This window comes from Misgurnus anguillicaudatus, chromosome 4 (genome assembly GCF_027580225.2).
Source record: "Misgurnus anguillicaudatus chromosome 4, ASM2758022v2, whole genome shotgun sequence".
NCBI lineage: Eukaryota > Metazoa > Chordata > Actinopteri > Cypriniformes > Cobitidae > Misgurnus > Misgurnus anguillicaudatus.
In genome coordinates this window covers 16,274,145-16,297,973 of record NC_073340.2, presented here as the reverse complement: position 1 = coordinate 16,297,973, position 23,829 = coordinate 16,274,145, and the positions used below count along the sequence as shown (strand labels likewise).

The window sequence follows — 23,829 nt, the reverse complement described above, 5'->3', positions numbered from 1 at the left end:
AAACAATAAATACAATCACCATTTGTGCAGCACATACATTATTAATTATTAATGCATGCATGCATGTTGTCATACAATTCAAATTTCAATTCAGATTTTTTTATTTGTTTAATTCTTTAAGAATTTCAAACAATGTCTGCTTTGTTGCTTGGTAACAAACAGGAAATACTTGTACTTAGGACAACATAATTACAGGGTTGGTCTGCATTATCTCAGCAAAGTTTATTTCATTTTTTGATTGAATAATCATTGTTATTTTAACAACAGCAATTTAACAGTAAACTGAATGTTTGCAATTTTTCAAGCATATATCAGCTGCTTGTATTGTTAAGAAAGTAAGTTCATATAATAAATTAATACTTTTATAATAAAATTACCTGATTAAACATAATATGTGTCCACAAGACTGTAATTTAGTCTGTAAATCCATGTAAATATTATTAATAATCTTTCTATTATCATTTCTTAATTTTAAACTCTTTTTTACATTTGTAGAATTTCAAAAGATCAAGACAACATTACAGATTTAAGTTACAACACTGCCTCTGATAAAGAGCAGACAATTTATTGCATTCCAGTTAAGCAAGACGAACAACTTAAGAAAGAAACAATGAAATATGGTCTCTGAGGTCACTTATAAGCCATTGTCACATTCCATTTAGTGACAAACAGTTTTCAATTGGTTTGTTTGAATGTATCTGTGTGTTTGTGAGGGAACACAAATCTTTATTTTTCTGAGTAACATGTTAAGGAATCCATATTCTCGTTGTTAATCCTTAATCCCTGCAAATTTGGTCACTTGTGATTCAAAGAAACATATTATTGTATAGAGTGATTTATAAGCTGAATTTGGTGTCAAATAGAAAGTCATCCAAAAACATTTGGGGGGGGCTTCAGGAACAATTACACTGTATTCTATCCTAATGTGTTCACATTTTCTTCCAAAACTTTTTAAGCATATATTATAGTAGAATAAAGCAACAATATCTAAAAGCAGGTCTAAGGTTTTGTTTCATGTTACAAAAAAACGAAAGGAAAACTGGTTCATGGTTTTTGTTGAAATCATACCTGTCCTACCAGTATGAACCAAAGTAAGATAAAAGGCTTAGATGTATATTTCAGCATCACTGTACGCTGGTGAATGTGATTATAGGAGAGACCTCTTATGGTTCCTAATGCAGTGATATTTCATCTTAGGTAAAGTTGCACATTACTGTATCCTATGATTGGGGAATTCACTTCTGATGCATTAACAATTAAGTCTACAATAATTGTATAGAAATTTCATTTTCTGTGTTAACCGGAGATATGTCTTCTTGTGCTATTTTTATGAAGGTGCACTCTTAAAATGGCTGTGTTCTTTTAAACCAATTTTGTGTAAATATTGGACAAAACACACAGCTGGGTTAAATGGACCTAATGCTGTTTTTTAACCCAACTTCTGGGTCATTCTAACCCGGTTGCAAAACAACAACCCAACATTGGGTAGTATTTAACCAAGCATATTTTGTCCAATATTTACCTATTATGGGTTAAAAAGAACACAGCCATTTGAGTGTGTACATAAAAAACAACACAGTTTGTAGATATATGGTTAAAATAAAAAAAGTTTTATAAATGTATTTATATTACATTTTCAGTAGCTTCTCGTTTAAAATACTGAGCAATTGATATTAAAATATTCAAACATGTTTATAAATGATATATTTTTATTTATGAATTATGGAAAATGTACCACAGAATTCCCATCATAATGTATCTGAGAATATAGAAATACTTGGACAGCTTATATTTGTTTTTTCTTAATTGTTTTTTAATTTAAAAGATCAAGTCTGCAGGTGCCAGGTGAAAATGGGCTTCCTGATGTCATTGTGTGTAGCGCTGCTCCTGATGAATGATGGTATGACTTTGGTACCAGCTTCACTCAGTTATTATTTTTTGTGTTTATTTATAACCCAACATGTGTTTTGTTCAATATTTACCCAGCATTGAGTTAAAATAAAGCAGTATTATGATATAAAAATGAAATCATAAATTTGATTTTAATTAGCTTAGACCTAACTTATGTGAATGTACAACCTTTACATTTGGGCTTACATGATTAACAATAGCAGGTGTGGCTAGTATTCAGTTGTTACGAACATATTGAACAAGTTATATACTGGCACCATTTTATCTTTTATTTTTTTTTAAATGCAAAAAAATTTTTATAGATGAAAAATATTTGAAAGTGAAGGTTGGGGGTAGGCTAATGAAGTCATAAGAATTTTTTTACACATTGAAGAATTCATGGCAAGTTATTCCTCCATACAGAATTTCCCCAGACCCTTCAAATGTTGGTCCTCTCTCCTCTTCAGTTCACTCCTCCAGTCATTTTAACAAAACATACACAATCCAATGTTTCGAATACTTGAATGCATTTTTTTTATAAATGTAAAAAATAATAAGCCCCATTTTATTTTTTGCAAAATTTAGGAACATTAGTAAGTTTTCATTGTCAGGTTTCTGAATTATGTTTGCACATACTGATGTTTACTATGGCTAACTGTACATTGTTTTTTGCTGCCCTAAATTTTACAAGAGATGAGTTGCTACAACAGCCCTTTACCAAAACTGCACTATTCAACCTATATCTTAAATATGTTTGATTTAATAACCCTTTGGTTTTTTTTCTCTTTTATCTGACCTATGAATAGCTTTTCAGTTTTCACTCATTTACCTTCTGTTGCTCTTAATGCATTGTACTAAAATGTATTGAATGAAACTGAATTGTGCAGGTAAATACAATCACTGATACCTGATAGGTGAATATGACTGACAATCATTTAATACTCTTCCCTATTTTAGAAGTCAGAAGCCTTAATCCTTCAACAACTTCAACTACAACAACAGAATCTGCTACATCTTTGCCCATCACAACTACTGGTGAAATATTAATATTACACAGTAATGTGTTCGTAAAATTACACATTTCTATCCATAATATTGTAACATTCTCTATGCAGCTTCCGTGGACAATCTCAGTTATGATCCCTGTTATAATTATACTTCACTGGATCGTCCCTGGAGGGCAACAAATGAGAGTGGATTGTACATTTGTGATGAAAGTTTTTACTGGGATGGCTGGTACAGACTTTACTATAATGGGATGAACATCCGTATGTCAGAGAGCTGTGTTAGTTCATACAGCTGTAACACTTACGCAAGTCTGTGGCTCAGTGGCAGTCACCCTCAGATTGAAGATGGAGTGGTTACCCTTCAGTTGTTGGCGAGTGCTTGGGGTTACTGTAGTTATAATCTCCAGTCAATTCAAGTCAAAGCCTGCCCAGGAGGTTACTACGTCTATGAATTGGTCAATCCACAGTTTTGGTGTTCAGCTTACTGCACAGGTACCATGGCATGATATCATTTTTTTTACATTTTTGTTTAAATAGCCTCTTACAATTATTTTACTTGTTTTAATTAATGTTAAACTTACTGCATTTCAGATATCAACACTCTGACCGAGGCAGATCACTCTACAAATCCAGATACGATTAATGAATACAGCACAACTCTGCGTAGGATATATACAGTTGATAAATTAATGATGCGCTAGCTGTAACATGTATTAGATTGACTCATTCTGAAATGCATCAGAAACTAAACTAAAAATTGTTATATTATTAATAAATTGTGACGAAAAGGGGATAAAGCTATAAATACTGAAGGTTTAATGTTCTTGTTTTGGGTTTCTGGTCTTTACAGCTTCCACCATCACCAGTTATGACCCATGCTATAACTACAAAACCCTTGACAATGAATGGAGAAACACACGCAGTTACTTAGGTGTACAATATGATGACACCATGACTGAATGGGATGGCTGGTATCGACTCTTTATTAATGGCGTAAATGCTGAGATTCCTGAGTGGTGTCTGAATGATATGACGTGTGGAGGTTACAGTCCTCTGTGGCTCAATGGCTCTAATCCACGTCTAGAAGATGGAGTTGTTACTCTTGAAGTCTACAGCAGCTCTAGATACGGACAGTGCAGTTCATACAGATCCAACTCAATTGAAGTCAAAGCTTGTCCTGATAATTATTATGTCTATAAACTCACCAGACCAAGTGTGACAATCCCAGCCCCTGTATATTGTGCAGGTACACAAGCATTTCCTCTTTTTATGTGCTTATAATGACTTTTTGTTGATGGTTATAATAATACAAGAAGAAACTGACTGTTGTATCTTTATCTATTAAACTTTGCTACTCATTTTTAGTTGCTTTCTCCAGTTCGAGTGTCGACCCCTGTGACAGCTACACTAGTCTGGATGATTCTTGGAGATCCACCAGCAATTATAATTACTATTATTACTATGGTGCTGTGTGTGACTATAACATAAACTGGAACGGCTGGTATAGACTTTACTATCAAGGACAGGATGCTCAGATGCCTGAGTCATGTGTAAACTATGGCTCGTGTGGTACTTCTCAACCACTGTGGCTCAATGGTCGTCACCCACAGCTGGAAGATGGAGTGGTCACCCGGAAGATCTGTGGCTCTACTGGGAATGACTGCTGTGGTTACACATCCCATCCCATACGAGTAAAAGCTTGTCCAGGGAATTACTATGTCTATGAATTTGTCAGTCCAACAGCCTGTTCTGCGTACTGCACAGGTAAAGACATTTACAATTTTACAATTACTATCTGGTTAACATTTGAAAATGACTGGTAGTCATAAAAAATCCAACTCTTTCAGAGGTCAGAGACCTTAACCCCTCAACAACTCCATCAACAACAACAGAATCCACTACACCTGTGTCTATCACTGGTAAAGTATTTTACTATTTTCCAAATCTCCCATTAATGCTGAAAAGAGATATCCAGGCAAACTTTATATATAAACATATTTTAAACAATATATGGTAGCAAAAAGACACCAACACTTAATGGTTTCACAGAATACAGGTGTAGAAAATAATTTACCCTGTCACGCAAATGCGAGAAGCACAACTCTGCCTGGTTTCACAATGATCCGTGGCATTTCATCTGACATTTGAAAGAGGTTAACCTAATAATGTAAATGAAACATCTGTAACGCCAACATCGAGCAGCACAGCAGAGTTGAACTTTTGTTAATAGATTAACTCACTCAACAACAAAAAAATTCCAACCACAAAAACCGAATGATTATCCTTGTGAAGCACACTGATACCAAGGTTGTTGACCCAACCACTAACAAAAAAGTTGTATGTCTCGATGATACGCAAGCTTTCTTGCCCTCCATCTGATTTTCATGAGTCATCAAAATCATCTGACGCAAACAAGCTATAGATTTGATCCTGAAATTAAAATGCATTTCTATCCATATCTATATTGTAACATTCTCTATTACAGCTTCTTTGGACAATCTCAGTTATGATCCCTGTTATAATTATACATCACTGGATCGTCCGTGGAGGGCCACAAATGAAAGTGGATTGTACATTTGTGATGAAAGTTTTTACTGGGATGGCTGGTACAGACTTTACTACAATGGGATGAACATCCGTATGTCAGAGAGCTGTGTTAGTTCATATAGCTGTAACACTTACGCAAGTCTGTGGCTCAGTGGCAGTCACCCTCAGGTTGAAGATGGAGTGGTTACCCTTCAGTTGTTGGCGAGTGCTTGGGGTTACTGTAGTTATAATCTCCAGTCAATTCAAGTCAAAGCCTGCCCAGGAGGTTACTACGTCTATGAATTGGTCAACCCACAGTTTTGGTGTTCAGCTTACTGCACAGGTACCATGGCATGATATCTTTTTTTTTTTAGTTTTTTTTAAAAAAATGCCTATAACAATTGTTTTACTTGTTTAATCCATGTTAAATATTTCCTGTCTTTCAGATATCAACACTTTAACTGTAGCAGATCCCTCTACAAATCCAGATATGGTTAATGAATACAGCACAACTCTGCGTATGTTGCATACAATTGATAAATTACCAATGTGCTAAATATTTGCGGTTTACTTTAATGTGCATTAAATTGTGTTATCAACTTTTTCTTTTAAATGCATCACTGAAACATACATTGTTATAATATTAAAAATTGTGATGAATAGGGGATAAAGCTAAAAATACTGGAGGTTAAACGTTCATGTGTTTCTGGTCTTTACAGCATCCACCATAACCAGTTATGACCCGTGCTATAACTACAAAACGCTTGACAATGAATGGAGAAACACACGCACTTACTTGGGTGTACAATATGATGACACCATGACTGAATGGGACGGCTGGTATCGATTCTTTATTAATGGCATGAATGCTGAGATTCCTGAGTGGTGTCTGAATGATATGACGTGTGGAGGTTACAGTCCTCTATGGCTCAATGACTCTCATCCACGTCTAGAAGATGGAGTTGTTACTCTTGAAGTCTACAGCAGCTCTAGATACGGACAGTGCAGTTCATACAGATCCAACTCTATTGAAGTCAAAGCTTGTCCTGATAATTATTATGTCTATAAACTCACCAGACCAAGTGTGACAATCCCAGCCCCTGTATATTGTGCAGGTACACAAGCATTTCCTCTTTTTATGTGCTTATAATGACTTTTTGTTGATGGTTATAATACAAGAAGAAACTGACTGTTGTATCTTTATCTATTAAACTTTGCTACTCATTTTTAGTTGCTTTCTCCAGTTCGAGTGTCGACCCATGTGACAGCTACACTAGTCTGGATGATTCTTGGAGATCCACCAGCAATTATAATTACTATTATTACTATGGTGCTGTGTGTGACTATAACATGAACTGGAACGGCTGGTATAGACTTTACTATCAAGGACAGGATGCTCAGATGCCTGAGTCATGTGTAAATTATGGCTCGTGTGGTACTTCTCAACCACTGTGGCTCAATGGTCGTCACCCACAGCTGGAAGATGGAGTGGTCACCCGAAAGATCTGTGGCTCTAATGGGAATGACTGCTGTGGTTACACATCCCATCCCATACGAGTAAAAGCTTGTCCAGGGAATTACTATGTCTATGAATTTGTCAGTCCAATAGCCTGTTCTGCGTACTGCACAGGTAAAGACATTTACACTTTTACAATTACTATTTGAAAATGACTGGTAGTCATAAAAAAATCCAACTCTTTCAGAGGTCAGAGACCTTAACCCCTCAACAACTCCATCAACAACAACAGAATCCACTACACCTGTGTCTATCACTGGTAAAGTATTTTACTATTTTCCAAATCTCCCATATATATGGTAGCAAAAAGACACCAACACTTAATGGTTACACAGAATACAGGCGTAGAAAATAATTTACCCTGTCACGCAAATGCGAGAAGCACAACTCTGCCCGGTTTCACAATGATCCGTGGCATTTTATCTGACATTTGGGAGAGGTTAACCTAATAATGTAAATGAAACAACTGTAACGCCAACATTGAGCAGCACAGCAGAGTTGAACTTTTGTTGCTAGATTAACTCACTCAACAACAAAAAAAATGCCACGAAAACCGAATGATTATCCTTGTGGAGCACATTGATACCAAGGTTGTTGACCCAACCACTAACAAAAAAGTTGTATGTCTCGATGGTACGCAAGCTTTCATGCCCTCCATCTGATTTTCACGAGTCATCAAAATCATCTGACGCAAACAAGCTATAGATTTGATCCTGAAATTAAAATGCATTTCTATCCATATCTATATTGTAACATTCTCTATTACAGCTTCTTTGGACAATCTCAGATATGATCCCTGTTATAATTATACATCACTGGATCGTCCGTGGAGGGCCACAAATGAAAGTGGATTGTACATTTGTGATGAAAGTTTTTACTGGGATGGCTGGTACAGACTTTACTACAATGGGATGAACATCCGTATGTCAGAGAGCTGTGTTAGTTCATATAGCTGTAACACTTACGCAAGTCTGTGGCTCAGTGGCAGTCACCCTCAGATTGAAGATGGAGTGGTTACCCTTCAGTTGTTTGCGAGTGCTTGGGGTTACTGTAGTTATAATCTCCAGTCAATTCAAGTCAAAGCCTGCCCAGGAGGTTACTACGTCTATGAATTGGTCAACCCACAGTTTTGGTGTTCAGCTTACTGCACAGGTACCATGGCATGATATCATTTTTTTTTACATTTTTTTTAAAAAAATGCCTATAACAATTGTTTTACTTGTTTAATCCATGTTAAATATTTCCTGTCTTTCAGATATCAACACTTTAACTGTAGCAGATCCCTCTACAAATCCAGATATGGTTAATGAATACAGCACAACTCTGCGTATGTTGCATACAATTGATAAATTACCAATGTGCTAAATATTTGCGGTTTACTTTAATGTGCATTAAATTGTGTTATCAAAAAGTTTCTTTTAAATGCATCACTGAAAAATACATTGTTATAATATTAAAAATTGTGACGAATAGGGGATAAAGCTAAAAATACTGGAGGTTAAACATTCATGTGTTTCTGGTCTTTACAGCTTCCACCATCACCAATTATGACCCGTGCAATAACTACAAAACCCTTGACAATGAATGGAGAAACACACGCACTTACTTGGGTGTACAATATGATGACACCATGACTGAATGGGACGGCTGGTATCGACTCTTTATTAATGGCATGAATGCTGAGATTCCTGAGTGGTGTCTGAATGATATGACGTGTGGAGGTTACAGTCCTCTGTGGCTCAATGGCTCTCATCCACGTCTAGAAGATGGAGTTGTTACTCTTGAAGTCTACAGCAGCTCTAGATACGGACAGTGCAGTTCATACAGATCCAACTCAATTGAAGTCAAAGCTTGTCCTGATAATTATTATGTCTATAAACTCACCAGGCCAAGTGTGACAATCCCAGCCCCTGTATATTGTGCAGGTACACAAGAATATCCCCTTATTCTTACAATATATTATATAATAACATTTATGTATTTATAATGATTTTTTTGTTGTTGATGTGTTTTAATACAAAAAGAAACTGACTGTTGTATCATTCACTTTTTCTTGCTTTTTACACTTCCCAACTATTTTTTTAGTTGCTTTTACCAGTCTGAGTATCGACCCATGTGACAGCTACACCAGTCTGGATGATTCTTGGAGATCCACCAGCCAAAATTATTACTATTACTATTATTACTATAGTGGTATGTGTGACTATAACATGAACTGGAACGGTTGGTATAGACTTTACTATCAAGGACAGGATGCTCAGATGCCTGAGTCATGTGTAAACTATGGCTCGTGTGGTACTTCTCAACCACTGTGGCTCAATGGTCGTCACCCACAGCTGGAAGATGGAGTGGTCACCCGGAAGATCTGTGGCTCTACTGGGAATGACTGCTGTGGTTACACATCCCATCCAATACGAGTAAAAGCTTGTCCAGGGAATTACTATGTCTATGAATTTGTCAGTCCAACAGCCTGTTCTGCGTACTGCACAGGTAGAGACATTTACATTTCTTATAGTTAAAATCTTTGAAAATGACATTTTATTTACATTTTGCTTTACATTTGAAAATGACTGGTGGTCATATAAAATCTTTCAGAGGTCAGAGACCTTAACCCCTCAACAACTCCATCAACAACAACAGAATCTACTACACCTATGCCCATCACTGGTAAAGTATTGTACTATTTTCCAAATCTCCCATTAATGCTGAAAAATAGTTGTTTATTAAATTTATTACATATTCACACTTACAAGGCCATTTTAATTAGCACTGTTAGCAGTTCTGTAATACAAAATACAACCAAGGACATCAACCTCACCACACACCAAGTAAATGTTACCTCTTCTAAATAGATAAAGCAGGTTCCCTTTTTATCACTTACTCACTGTGTTGTGTTACTTGTGTTGGTGTAGTGAATATAGTGGTTCGCTCATAAGAGCCCCAATTACCTCTGATCTTACAATGAAAGCTCAAATGGTGGGGGGAATTTGCATGCCACTCTCCGTCATGGATGTCCAGGCATAAAAGATGTTGTCAAGACAATAACTCAGACTTCTTTGGAGGCAAACATATGTTAATCCTATAATCTCTATTACAAGACTGTATTCCTTTTCTACTTCATTTGCTGCTAGAAATATGGTGCAAAGAAGTGGCTTCTTCTGTGGTCCTTACAGACCTACATAGAGCCTTTTTGAGCCCCTTGAGGAAGGTCTGCTTCAGCTCTCTATTGTTGAAGGTGGTTCTACTGGTGGCACTCCCATCATAAAGGAGAGTGGGGGGCTGGCATGCACTCTCTGTCACCAGCGAATGTCTGGATATTGGGTCTGAAGACTCTTTCTGGGACCCCATGCTGCCTATGTGCTAAAAGTTTCCACCACTCCTCTCAGGGATCATTTCATGCACTTGCAAGCACTCCTTTTTCGGGAGAAAGACCCAGTCCTTTTATTGCTGGGTTCAGTATGTGTTATTGGATGTGGCATAAAAAGTGTACTTATCAATTGGGATACATTTGGATCACATACAGAGCTATAAACATCTTGAGCAGCTCTTTATCTGCTTAGGGGGACAGTGAAAGAGGAAGGGTGATTCCAAAAAAAAACTGTCCCATTGGGTTGTGGACCTTTTACTTTGGCATACCAAATTACCTTCACCATCAACGTCATCATTCACTCCTCCCACATGTTCCCATTCCCCAGAATACTAATCACCACCACCTGTGTCCCATCACCATATCCCATTTAATACCTCAGCTTCACCTACTTTCGCAAAACCCTGCTGCCTCTTCAGCTGCCTCTGCTTGTCCCATGGCCCAACCAGTGACATTCTCCGACAAGCGGAAGATTGCAGCGGATTTCTTATTCAGGTATCTCTGTATTTCCAAATGCAAGCTCACCAGTTTTCCAACGACACTGCACGAGTGGCTTTCGTTATTTCTCTGCTGTCGGGGAAAGCGCTCCTTTGGGCTCAATCTCTATGGAATTCAAATTCCTCAGTTATCCAGTCTTTATCCAATTTCTTCAGCATTTCAAAGAGGTGTTTGGTTAGACAATGTCTGATCTCTCCGTACATGACTCCCTCTTCAACCTACGTCAAGGAAAAACTGTCCATGAGTACATATGCACTAAAATTCCATACACTTGCACCCTCCAGTGGTTAGATTGAAACTGCCCTTGTCACAGCTTTTCATCATGGGCTCAACCCCCACAATCGACAACTTAGATTTGGTGGGTTTGGAGATGCTAATCCAGAAAACCATTTGTGTATGCCTCTCAGCATATAACGAAACTAATACTGCTGCTAATCCTCCGCCCCCGGCTGCCTATCCCGTTCCTCCAGCACCAGAGCCAATGCAAAGTGGATTCCACGCACCTCTCTCTGTCTGAACATCAATGACGTATTCGCAATAAGCTCTGCCTTTATTGTGGAGGTGAATACAGAAGCTTTGAGTCATACTTTCATACATCTGTTGACTTCCTGTATTTGTGTCCCAGCGAAAGCCCTCATAGACTCAGGATCTGCAGGGAACTTCATATCCACACACCTCCTACAAAAACTGAATATTCGAAGACACAGGTATGTACATACAATCCAATGAAAACCGTTGGGACGAGGTCACATTTGTCATTAGACCCCTACGCTAACCCTTCGTATTGGATGTCTGCATGTGGAGGCAATCTCCTTTATGGTGCTGGAGAAATCCACTGCAGAAATCATCCTGGGACACCCTTAGCTATCTAAACATCTTCCCAACATTTACTGGCGTAATGGCAAAGTCATCAGCTGGGGTGAGAATCATTTCTAATCATGCCTTCTACCTGTACAAAAGTTTAATACCCTTCATCATTCTTCTTCATCCAAGTCCAAAGCCAAACTTCTTTTTGGGTCCACCACTGTTGAAAGTCCCCCTGTTCAACATCTGGGAGGGATACCTGAAGAATACTGGATGTTCCAGGATGTTTTCAGTAAATGACTGGCTACTAAACTTCCACCGCATTGGCCATGGGACTGTGCAATTTACTTGTTACCTGGAGTCTCATAACCTGGAGTCGCATCTACCTGCTGTCCATTCCCGAACAGAAGGCCATAGAGGAGTATGTGGAGGAAGCTCTTCATCAACAGTTTATTTGACCATCTACATCCCCTGCCACTTCGAGTTTCTTCTTCGTGGCCAAGAAAGATGATGGCTTGAGACCCTGCATCAACTAAAGACACCTCATTACTAAGAGTGCTTTCACATATACACTGTTTAGGTCGGCCTAAATGACGTGTCGCTCCGAGTACGGTCTGTTTGGGTCAGTGTAAACACAACAGCCGCACTCGGGTGCGCACTAAACGGTTGCTCCGAGACCGCTCTAAACAGGTGCTCTCGGAGCGGCTGTCGTGAACTCTGGGGCGACCCACCTGTGGTGTGAACACTGCTGGACCTCGGGCCGAACCACATACAGGAAGTTCTCCACATGTTTGAGCAACTGGGCTTCCGTTGTGACGTGAGCCGGGTGTTATATTGTGGGTTAACAACAAACAAGCCAATCCTGGTGCGTTGCAGAGATTCGCTGTCTCCTTTACATTTGAGCTGATGATTTTATAAATGCATAGCTGTCCTCCACACACAAATAGTGACATTACAGGCTTTTTAGCAAATGGCTCCATGAGAAAGGCTTTAATAGAACAGCTGCGCAATTTTGCATTAAAGCAAAGAAACTTCGCAAAGACATGCACCGTTTTCTCCACATCTTGATAGCTGCCCTCTCCCTGTCAGGCAGGTTGTCGTGGAAACGTGGGGGTGGTCATGAGGTGGTAAGAGCTGTCAGAGACCAATGACAGCGCTGACCGTTCTCACATGGTGTATGGTGCGGCATTTTGAGTACAGTAATATATATATGTATATATATATATGTGAACACGGACCGCACTAACTGAAAAATGATACAATGTATTTTGGTGCACTCCGAGGCTGCACCACGGTGCGCACCAACATATGTGAAAACACCCTAAGATGGTTAAGTTCGATTACCCACTTCCTCTGGTTCCAGCCGCTCTAGAACAGCTGTGAGGAGCCCAAGTTTTCTCCAAACTGGACCTGAGAAGTGCATACAACTTAATCCACATCTGTTGAGGAGATGAGTGGAAGACTGCATTTGTGACCCCCTCAGGCCACTATGAATACCAGGTCATGCCCTTTGGACTCTCCCACTTGCCTTCAGTATTCCAAGGATATATGAATGAAGTCTTCATTCACCTCAACAAATTCGTCATCTACATTGGTGACACGCTGATTTATTCTATATCTCTCTCTCAACATCAACACCATGTTACCCTGGTACTGGAGAAACTATAAGAGCACCAATTATATCTTAAAATGATGTTTTATTAACAAAGTTCGGGAGGAGCACATTCAAATAATCAACCTAATTACCTTGTAACTATGACCAGCTGTCGACAATCAGCAATCAGGTGTTCACCTGATCGGCATCAACAGAAACCTATATAGACTGAAAAATCAACTCACCCTAATTCCTTGATAGTTTCAGCATCCCTCCACCTCCCCTTCTCCACACGATTTGCCTAGTCACCTTACTAACCAGAACAGGGAGGGATTATTCTAAGGCAGAGCCCGGAACCCTCTCCCCACCAGGAAGCGCTCCGGGCTCAGGCCATTAACGAGCTCGGAGCCCTCTCCTTGGACAGCACGCCAAATACGCATATAAATAACCCTGTTCAGAATTATTTGTAAGTTTGAACTCGTGAACTGGAAAAGTGTGAGTTCCATACCACGTCTGTTCAGAATACATTATCAACCAACATGGAGTACAGATGGACCAGAGGAAGGTGGAAACTATTCACAACTGGTCGCTACCCATCACTCTGAAGGACCTACAACTGTCCCTAGGATTTGCCAACTTCTATTGTAGGTTCATTAAGAATTACAGTCACACCAGTGCTCAACTCACCTCATCCTTAAAGGGTGCTCCCAAAACTCAAGTACTATCTCCAGAAGCCAAAGACGCCTCCTTAAAGAAGCCTTCCTGTCAGCACCCCTTCTCGTTCATCCTGATCCAGATATCTCTTTCCTCATCAAGGTTGATGCCTCATCCTCAGGGGTAGGGGCCATACTATCTCAGTGGCAGGGGAATCCCATCAGACTCCATCCATGTGCCGCCTTCTCCAAGAAGTTATCTCCGGCGGAGCGGAATTACGATATAGGTAATCAAGAGCTGCTTGCCATTAAGCTAGCCCTAGAAGAATGGAGACATTGTCTGGAGGGGGCTAACCACCCTTTTGAGGTAATAACTGATCACAGTAACCTGGAATTTCTTTGTAAAGCTAAGAGGTTAAACCCATGCTAAGCTCATTGGTCCTTATTCTTCACTCGATTCAATATTACTGTAACCTACAGTCCCAGAAACAAGAACACCAAGGCAGACACTCTTTCTCAACTTCACGATTTCACCTCAGAGGATCTTCAGCCAGAACCCATACTCCCTCCAGCCATGTTCGTCAGTCCAATAATCTGGGACTTTGATGAACTAATAACCCAAGACAACCACAACAACGCCGCTCCGCCGAAAGTCCCAGCTAACCTCCCCTTTGTGCGTGTTCCCCTCCATAATGAACTCTTGGATGCCACTCACTCCACTCTGGGCTCAGGACATCCAGGTAGCAGGTGAACCCTCTCGCTCGTCAGTCAACGGTACTGGTGGCCAACCATCTCCCAAGACGTCTTCAGGTATGTGCGAGGTTGCTCAGTCTGTGCCATCACCAGCACCCCTAGAAAGCTTCTTGTAGGTAAACTAGAAATCCCAAAACCACACCTGTGTCCTAAACAACTTAAACTCATAGTGATTTTAGATAAATAAGGACTTCCTACTGATCACAGAGCCATAGTACATGCATGAGCTGTGCATGAAATACAGAATAATAGCCTTGCAATTCAGAATTGATTTCAGACAAGTGTTTTTAATGGGAAACACGGTGCATTGTCACAGCCCTATTATGTATATTATCTTATATTTCTGCCAAGAGATCCTCCTAAATGTACATAATGCACCTATAAAGCACCACTATATAAGACTGTATCACGGCTCCCCTGTGTGGTTGAAAAGCGCAATTGTTTGCTATCAGTGTTGTAAATACTGTTGTTGTTGTATAGCAGGGGTGGGCAACTCTGGTCCTGGAGGGCCACAGTCCTGCAGAGTTTAGCTCCAACCCTAATCAAGCACATCTGAAAAATCTAATCAAAGTTTTCAGTATCACTTGCAAATGTAGTTCAGGTGTGCTTGATTAGGGTTGGAGCTAAACTCTGCAGGACTGTAGCCCTCCAGCACCAGAATAGCCATCCCTGTTGTATAGCCTCCAAAGTAGTTGCTCATTGTACCTACTTCCTTAATGGTAGGCAAGTTTTCTTGCCCTCCATCTGAATTTAATGAGTCATCAAAATCATCTGACGCAAACAAGCTGTAGATTTGATTCTGTCATTAAAATACATTTCTATCCATATCTATATTGTAACATTCTCTATTACAGCTTCTTTGGACAATCTCAGTTATGATCCCTGTTATAATTATACATCATTGGATCGTCCGTGGAGGGCCACAAATGAAAGTGGATTGTACATTTGTGATGAAAGCTTTTACTGGGATGGCTGGTACAGACTTCACTACAATGGGATGAACATCCGTATGTCAGAGAGCTGTGTTAGTTCATACAGCTGTAACGCTTATGCAAGTCTGTGGCTCAGTAGCGGGCACCCTCAGATTGAAGATGGAGTGGTTACCAGGCAATTGTTGACGAATGCCTGGGGTTACTGCGGTTATTATTATTATTATCTCCAGTCAATTCAAGTCAAAGCCTGCCCAGGAGGTTACTACGTCTATGAATTGATCAACCCACAGTTTTGGTGTTCAGCTTACTGCACAGGTACCATGGCATGTTATCACTTTTTAATTTTTTTTTAAATGTCTATAACAATTGTTTTACTTGTTTAATCCATGTTAAATATTTCCTGTCTTTCAGATATCAACACCTTAACTGAAGCAGATCCCTCTACAAATCCAGAAATGGTTAATGAATACAGCACATCCCTGCGTAGGTTGCTTACAGTTGATAAATTAACCACGTGTTAAAGATTTGGTGTTTACTCTAATGTGCATAAAATTGTGTTGTTGTATGATTAAGAAATCTTTGTTCATGTGTTTCTTTTCTTTACAGCTTCCACCATCACCATTTATGACCCGTGCTATAACTACAAAACCCTTGACAATGAATGGAGAAACACGCGCACTTACTGGGGTGTACAATATGATGACACCATGACCGAATGGGACGGCTGGTATCGACTCTTTATTAATGGCGTGAATGCTGAGATTCCTGAGTGGTGTCTGAATGATATGACGTGTGGAGGTTACAGTCCTCTGTGGCTCAATGGCTCTCATCCACGTCTAGAAGATGGAGTTGTTACTCTTGAAGTCTACAGCAGCTCTAGATACGGACAGTGCAGTTCATACAGATCCAACTCAATTGAAGTCAAAGCTTGTCCTGATAATTATTATGTCTATAAACTCACCAGGCCAAGTGTGACAATCCCAGCCCCTGTATATTGTGCAGGTACACAACCATATCCCCTTATTCTTGCAATATATTTCATAATATTTATGCATTTATAATGATTTTTTGTTTGTTTTTTTATTAAAAAAATGAACTGACGGTTGTAACTTTTTTTTTGCTTTTTAAACTTCCCAACTCATTTTCAGTTGCTTTTACCAGTATGAGTATCGACCCATGTGACAGCTACACCAGTCTGGATGATTCTTGGAGATCCACAACCCAAAATTATTACTATTATTACTATAGTGGTATGTGTGACTATAACACGAACTGGAACGGCTGGTATAGACTTTATTATCAAGGACAGGATGCTCAGATGCCTGAGTTGTGTGTAAACTATGGCTCGTGTGGTACTTCTCAACCACTGTGGCTCAATGGTCGTCATCCACAGCTGGAAGATGGAGTGGTCACTCGGAAGATCTGTGGCTCTACTGGGAATGACTGCTGTGGTTACACATCCCATCCCATACGAGTAAAAGCTTGTCCAGGGAATTACTATGTCTATGAGTTTGTCAGTCCAGCATCCTGCTCTGCGTACTGCACAGGTAGAGACATTTACAATTTTACAGTTACTATCTGGTTTACATTTAAAAATGACTGGTAGTCATATAAAATGCAATTCTTCCAGAGGTTAGAGACCTAAACCCCTCAACAACTCCATCAACTACAACAGAATCCACTACACCTGTGCCTATCACTGGTAAAGTATTAACCTATTAAAAAATTTTTTTTTCAAATCTTTCATTAATGTTGACAAGATACTTTTTTACTACATAGGTCATTTTAATTAGCACTGTTAGCAGTACTGTAATACAAAATACAACCAAGGACATCAACCTCACCACACACGATGTAATTGTTACCACTTCTAAACAGATGAAGCAGGTTGCCTTTTTATCACTTATTCACTGTGTGGTGTTCTTGTGTTGGTGTAGTGACTATAGGAGTTCGCTCTTGCGAGCTTCAATTACCTATGATCTTACAATGAAAGGCCAATTGGTGGGTGGAATTTGCATGCCATTCTCCATCCTGGATGTCCAGGCAAAAAAGGAGATGTTGTGAAGCCAATCACTCAGACTTGTTTTTCTGAGGCGAAAAAGAATGTACGTAGGTTGCGCTGAAACGTCGTGTGCAGTGTCTTGGGGAGATCATCCTATCATCTTTATTTCAAAACTGTATTACTTTTATACTTAATTTGCTGCTGGAATTAGTGATTTCAACGGTTTCCCCCGCTCTGATGCTGTGGTGCACAGGCATCTGTTTACCCTTCCTCTTAAAATGTATGTGCCAGCGATAGCACAATGATACACTGCTGGGGAAATCTTTGGGCCTGATCAACAGGTTCCTCAGGGGCACAGAGGAGTGACTAAACTCTTCCAGGTAGTGCCTTTCTCTTCTTGGGACCTCTTTGTGGTTCTTATGGGCCTACAGTTAGCTTTTTGAGCTCGCTGAGAGAGGCCTGCCTCAGCTCTCTATTGCTGAAAAATTCCCACCACTCCTTTCAGGGATCTTTGCATGTACTTGCAAGCACTTCTTTTTGGGGAGGAAGACAAAGTGCTTTTATTGCTGAGTTGATTATGTGTTCTTGGATGTGGCATGAAAATTGCACTCGTCAATTGGGATACATTTGGATCACATACAAGGCTATAGATGCTCTGAGCAGTTCTCTGTCTGCTTAAGAGGACAGTGGAAGAGTAATGGGATTTCCAAACAAAGACTGTCCCATTGGGTTGTGGACGTCTTCACTTTGGCGTACCAATTGCAAGACCTGCTGCAACCTTTTAGAATTCGGGTGCACTCTACTAGAGGTGTTTTTTTTCTCTGGCATAGAGCAATGCACTTTCCCAGCTCTACTGTAAACCAACAGGTGTTTAGTGGGAAATTGCTTAAAATGAAAGCAAGAGACAGCCACTGCCTGAAGTTATCTTCAGTTAAGGCTCTCTCCCACCAGAAGGGGGTCATAAGACTTGACCGGGACTCACTCCTGAATCTGAATGAGTGATTGCACAACATCTCTGTTTTTTATACCGATATGAAGTGTGGAGAGTGGCAGGAAAATTCCACTCATCAATTTTTTATTGGCCTTAAAGAAAATGATCAAAGGCCACTGGGGCTCACAAAACCAAACCCCTGTCACTACACCGACACAATGTCTTACAGAATGGGCCCTATTTTAACGATCTGAAACGCAAGTGCGAAGCGCAAAGCGCAAGTGACTTTGTGGGCGGATCTTGGGCGCTGTTGCTATTTTCCCGGCGGGAGAAATAAGTCTTGCGCCAGGCGCAAATCAATAAGGGGTTGGTCTGAAGTAGGTTAATTATTCATAGGTGTGGTTTGGGCGTAACGTCAAATAAACCAATCAGAGCGCTATCCAACATTCCCTTTAAACGCAAGGGCGCAAGTTCCATGGCGGGTTGCTATTATAATGACGGATTTGGGGGCTTTGAAATCAGAAAAAACGCAAGCAAGGTCCAACCCCAAAGTACACTTACAAATCAAGTTCATATACATTAAGGTTTCTTATGAAAACATTTTAATTATTATTTACATAAAATAAACGTAATACAACAAACTTATGAAAATATTTTAATTGTTATTTGCATGAGAATTTTTTAACGCAGACACACAATACATAAAAACTATCACCACAATGCTCACCACAATGGTTTCCCTTATCTCATGTATTTTTTATTGTAACAATTACTGATTTGCAAAAATAACTGTTGCATCTGTGTAGATTAGATAAGCAATGCGCGTTGTGCACGCTATACATTATGGTCAAGCATGCGCCCTTAAAATAGCATAATGAACTACGCGTAACGCGCCACCGACTTTAGACTAGTTTTTTTCTGGTTAGTAGCGCAATTGTTTTTTGAAACTGCAAAATAGCATCAGGGATGGTTTGCGCCGGAACACGCCTCCTTTTTTGCGCTGAACCGCCCAGGGAGCACAAGTTCATTCCCTAGTTTGCCGACGTGCGTCTGTGGAGGGAAAAACCCGCTGTGCGCCGGTGCAAAATACGAAATGATACATGCATCACTGACAAAGTCAATTGCGCTGGGTGCAAGATAGGGCATCATTTTCTCACTCCCATGTTGTTCTAAACCTGTATGAGTTTCTTTATTCAATTAAAAAGAAAAGAAGATATTTTGAAAAATGATAGTAACCACACAATTGACGGTATTGACTTCTATAAGTCAACTTGTACCGTTAACTGTGTTCGAAATGATGTGACTGCAAACAAGCTATAGATTTGATCCTGCCATCTATAACTATATTGTAACATTCTCTATGCAGCTTCCGTGGACAATCTCAGTTATGATCCATGTTATAATTATACATCACTGGATCGTCCCTGGAGAGCCACAAATGAAAGTGGATTGTACATTTGTGATGAAAGTTTTTACTGGGATGGCTGGTATAGACTTTATTACAATGGGATGAACATCCGTATGTCAGAGAGCTGTGTTAGTTCATACAGCTGTAACGCTTACGTAAGTCTGTGGCTCAGTAGCGGTCACCCTCAGACTGAAGATGGAGTGGTTACCAGGCAATTGTTGGGGAATGCTTGGGGTTACTGTGGTTATTACTATTATCTCCAGTCAATTCAAGTCAAAGCCTGCCCAGGAGGTTACTACGTCTATGAATTGGTCAATCCACAGTTTTGGTGTTCAGCTTACTGCACAGGTACCATGGCATGATATAATTTAAACTTTTTTGTTTAAATAGCCATTTACAGTTGTTTTACTTGTTTTAATCCATGTTAAATATTTCCTGCCTTACAGATATCAACACTTTAACTGAAGCAGATCCTTCTACAAATCCTGACATGGTTAATGAATACAGCACAACTCTGCGTAAGTTGTATACAGTTGATAAATAACTATGCAGTAAACATTTGCTGTTTATTGTAACATTCATTAGACTGTGTTGTCATATGTTCAAGGGTTTTTGTTTCAAAATGCTTCTAAAACATAAATTGTTCTATTGGTAAATTGTGTTAAAAATTGGATGTAGCTCCAAAATGCTGGAGGTTTAATGTTCATGTGTTTCTGGACTTTACAGCTTCCACCATCACCATTTATGACCCATGCTATAACTACAAAACCCTTGACAATGAATGGAGAAACACACGCACTTACTGGGGTGTACAATATGATGACACCATGACTGAATGGGACGGCTGGTATCGACTCTTTATTAATGGCGTAAATGCTGAGATTCCTGAGTGGTGTCTGAATGATATGACATGTGGAGGTTACAGTCCTCTGTGGCTCAATGGCTCTCATCCACATCTAGAAGATGGAGTTGTTACTCTTGAGGTCTACAGCAGCTCTAGATACGGACAGTGCAGTTCATACAGATCCAACTCTATTGAAGTCAAAGCTTGTCCTGATAATTATTATGTCTATAAACTCACCAGACCAAGTGTGACAAACCCAGCCCCTGTATATTGTGCAGGTACACAAGCATTTCCCCTTATTCTTATAATGACTTTTTGTTGATGGTTGTAATACAAGAAGAAACTGACTGTTGTATTTCTTATCTATTTCTTGCTCTGTAATGCAAATAAGTATTTCTTTCCTTTTTTTAAACTTTGCTACACATTTTTAGTGGCTTTTACCAGTCTGAGTATCGACCCATGTGACAGCTACACCAGTCTAGATGATTATTGGAGATCCACCAGCAATTATAATTACTATTATTACTATGGTGCTGTGTGTGACTATAACATGAACTGGAACGGCTGGTATAGACTTTACTATCAAGGACAGGATGCTCAGATGCCCGAGTCGTGTGTAAATTATGGCTACTGTGGCACTTCTCAACCAATGTGGCTCAATGGTCGTCACCCACAGCTGGAAGATGGAGTGGTCACCCTGCAGGTCTGTGGCTCTACTGGGAATGACTGCTGTGGTTACACATCCCATCCAATACAAGTAAAAGCTTGTCCAGGGAATTACTATGTCTATGAGTTTGTCAGTCCAACATCCTGCTCTGCATACTGCACAGGTAGAGACATTTACAATTTTAAAACTACTTACTCTCTGGTTTTTATTATTAAATTTAGAGTGGTGGTCATATAAAATTCTACTTTTTTAGAGGTTAGAGACCTCAACCCCTCAACAACTCCATCAACTACAACAAGAACCACTACATCTGTGCCCATCACTGGTAAAGTCTTTAGCTATCTTTCATACAATAACACAAATGAGGATTGGTTTAACAAACTAATGAAGTCGTTCACTTTAAAAGTTGTTTTATCACATCACTTTTGCATACTTTATTAGACCATTACAGGTGTAAAAGTGAATTCTGTGCTAATACAGACTACAAGCAAAGGCTTCATGCCCAACATCATAATGTTAAAATTACTTATTCTAAGACTGATAAAGCATGTTTTCATTTTAGCTGCTAGAGAATGTTGTATATCATGGTTAGGTTTGATGCTCAAATTTATTTATCCAAGTGGTTTTCCAGGATCAGTGTTGGGGTAGTTACTCAAAAAATGTAATTAGTTACTAGTTAATAGTTACTTCTTTAAATTTTAATGAGATTACTTTACTAGTTACTTCATTTGATAAGTAACTTCACTACTTATTACTTTACTTTACTTTTTCTCAATTTACCACATATATACAAGTACATGGTTTAGGCGGGGTCGGCTGATGATGAGTGACTACTTTAAATGAACGGCCAGTGCTCTAGACTAACTTTTTGCACTGGTTGCACTTAGGTGCACCAGCACAAAAGTTAGGTGCACCCTAATTTTTGACCCCATCGGATTTATAGTTCACCCAAAAATGAAAACTCAGTATAATTCACTCACTCTCATGTTGCTACAAACCCGCACAAATGTCTCTGCTCTGGCGAACACGAATGAAAACACCCTGAGGAATGTCCGCAACCAAACCATTCATGAGCCCCACTCACTTCCATAGTATTATTTTTTCCTACTGTGGAGGTGAATGGGGCTCATGCTTGGTTTGGTTGTTAACATTTCTCAAAATATGTTGCTTCGTGTTTATCAGAAATTTATACAGGTTTGTAACAAAGTGAGGGAGAGTTAATGATGACAGAATTTTTTATTTTTGGGTGAACTGTATAATTTTCATGTTGTCATTCCATTTTCCTTATACGAGTCATGCACAGTCCCGTTTGATAACCCGCATCCGCACGATTAAAATAACAGTTGACCCGTTATCCGACATCAGCATCAATTTATTTCATACCCGTTTTACATAAAGACTGCGACCGGCCGCACCGCAAATCGTGATGTACGTAAAAACCTTTAAAGATCTTCATGCAGGACATTGACAGAAATAAGCACAGGACCATGACTGTTCAAATATATTACCATTTAATGTGAAACTTTGTAAGGGGCCGGCATATTGACAGCTGAGCGGACAGCAGTGTTTGAACACTCATAAGCGCTGCGCTTATATTTATTATTACCTTATAAATTGATGATATGATTGCAGTGATTCCAAAGGGATGTCCAAAAACACTCAAGTAGAATGTTAAATGTTTAAAGTTGAATGTCTTTTTCTCGCTGCCCTGTGTAAACCCACGCGGGTGATGGCATGAAACGCGTGAGGAGCTTGCATTTTGCATTACCTTAAATTACCTTAAATTATGGTCATACAAATAAAAGTAAAACAACATTCAAAACTGTAATGTGTACATTTATTTATGTAAAGTTACACTCGCAATATTAACAAAACATTGTGCTTTTTTAAATAGGTAAAAAGTGTTTTGTGCTGCATCGGTTTGGGAGCACGTCACACAATAAATAAACTCATATAGGCTTCTTTTGAATTCGTTTTTTAATTTGTTAATTATTTAAGTGAAACACATTTCATATAGGCTTATTTATTTTATTATTTTTTTAACCAAAGAAAGACGTAATCATCACGTTCTATTCATTTTAATGCTTTTTGCGCATAAACTAAACCCTTGGGGTAATTATTTATAAATGAATCAACAACGCAAATCAAGGAATTAACTTATTTCTCTATAAGACAGTCTGGCAGGGCGGTAACAGCGATACAGCAAACACCGAAAAGTTTATAGGATTAGATTTGGAAGTAAGATTATGAAGAAAACAGCGGTCCTGACTCCTGGCTTTTTTCTATAAATTGCGCGCACGCGACATTGCTGTTCGGGTTACGTTCAAATAATTTTCTTTAAAAGAATTATGCTGTGGGTCTGACTCGATTGAGGTTCATTAACTTACCTAAGTCCGTCTTCGGGTTCGGACCTCTCGATCCCTGACCGGTAAGTTAA

At 39.3% G+C, this 23,829-nt stretch overlaps 1 protein-coding gene across 1 annotated transcript in view; it reads left to right on the top strand.

Annotated features, from left to right (window-relative positions):
- Positions 1 to 1,095: 1,095 nt before the first annotated feature.
- LOC129421245 (uncharacterized) overlaps positions 1,096 to 23,829 on the top strand; it is a 39,549-nt gene continuing 16,815 nt past the window's right edge. The window contains exons 1-28 of the mRNA XM_073866501.1: positions 1,096 to 1,197; positions 1,826 to 1,900; positions 2,848 to 2,925; positions 3,006 to 3,389; positions 3,489 to 3,560; positions 3,748 to 4,143; positions 4,263 to 4,661; positions 4,745 to 4,816; positions 5,383 to 5,766; positions 5,870 to 5,941; positions 6,143 to 6,538; positions 6,655 to 7,053; positions 7,127 to 7,198; positions 7,708 to 8,091; positions 8,195 to 8,266; positions 8,469 to 8,864; positions 9,025 to 9,429; positions 9,535 to 9,606; positions 15,463 to 15,855; positions 15,952 to 16,023; positions 16,147 to 16,542; positions 16,689 to 17,087; positions 17,171 to 17,242; positions 19,840 to 20,229; positions 20,328 to 20,399; positions 20,608 to 21,003; positions 21,157 to 21,555; positions 21,646 to 21,717. Of these exons, the coding sequence (XP_073722602.1) occupies positions 1,852 to 1,900; positions 2,848 to 2,925; positions 3,006 to 3,389; positions 3,489 to 3,560; positions 3,748 to 4,143; positions 4,263 to 4,661; positions 4,745 to 4,816; positions 5,383 to 5,766; positions 5,870 to 5,941; positions 6,143 to 6,538; positions 6,655 to 7,053; positions 7,127 to 7,198; positions 7,708 to 8,091; positions 8,195 to 8,266; positions 8,469 to 8,864; positions 9,025 to 9,429; positions 9,535 to 9,606; positions 15,463 to 15,855; positions 15,952 to 16,023; positions 16,147 to 16,542; positions 16,689 to 17,087; positions 17,171 to 17,242; positions 19,840 to 20,229; positions 20,328 to 20,399; positions 20,608 to 21,003; positions 21,157 to 21,555; positions 21,646 to 21,717 (6,763 nt within the window). The 5' untranslated portion in view covers positions 1,096 to 1,197; positions 1,826 to 1,851. The remainder of the gene's footprint in view (positions 1,198 to 1,825; positions 1,901 to 2,847; positions 2,926 to 3,005; positions 3,390 to 3,488; positions 3,561 to 3,747; positions 4,144 to 4,262; positions 4,662 to 4,744; positions 4,817 to 5,382; positions 5,767 to 5,869; positions 5,942 to 6,142; positions 6,539 to 6,654; positions 7,054 to 7,126; positions 7,199 to 7,707; positions 8,092 to 8,194; positions 8,267 to 8,468; positions 8,865 to 9,024; positions 9,430 to 9,534; positions 9,607 to 15,462; positions 15,856 to 15,951; positions 16,024 to 16,146; positions 16,543 to 16,688; positions 17,088 to 17,170; positions 17,243 to 19,839; positions 20,230 to 20,327; positions 20,400 to 20,607; positions 21,004 to 21,156; positions 21,556 to 21,645; positions 21,718 to 23,829) is intronic.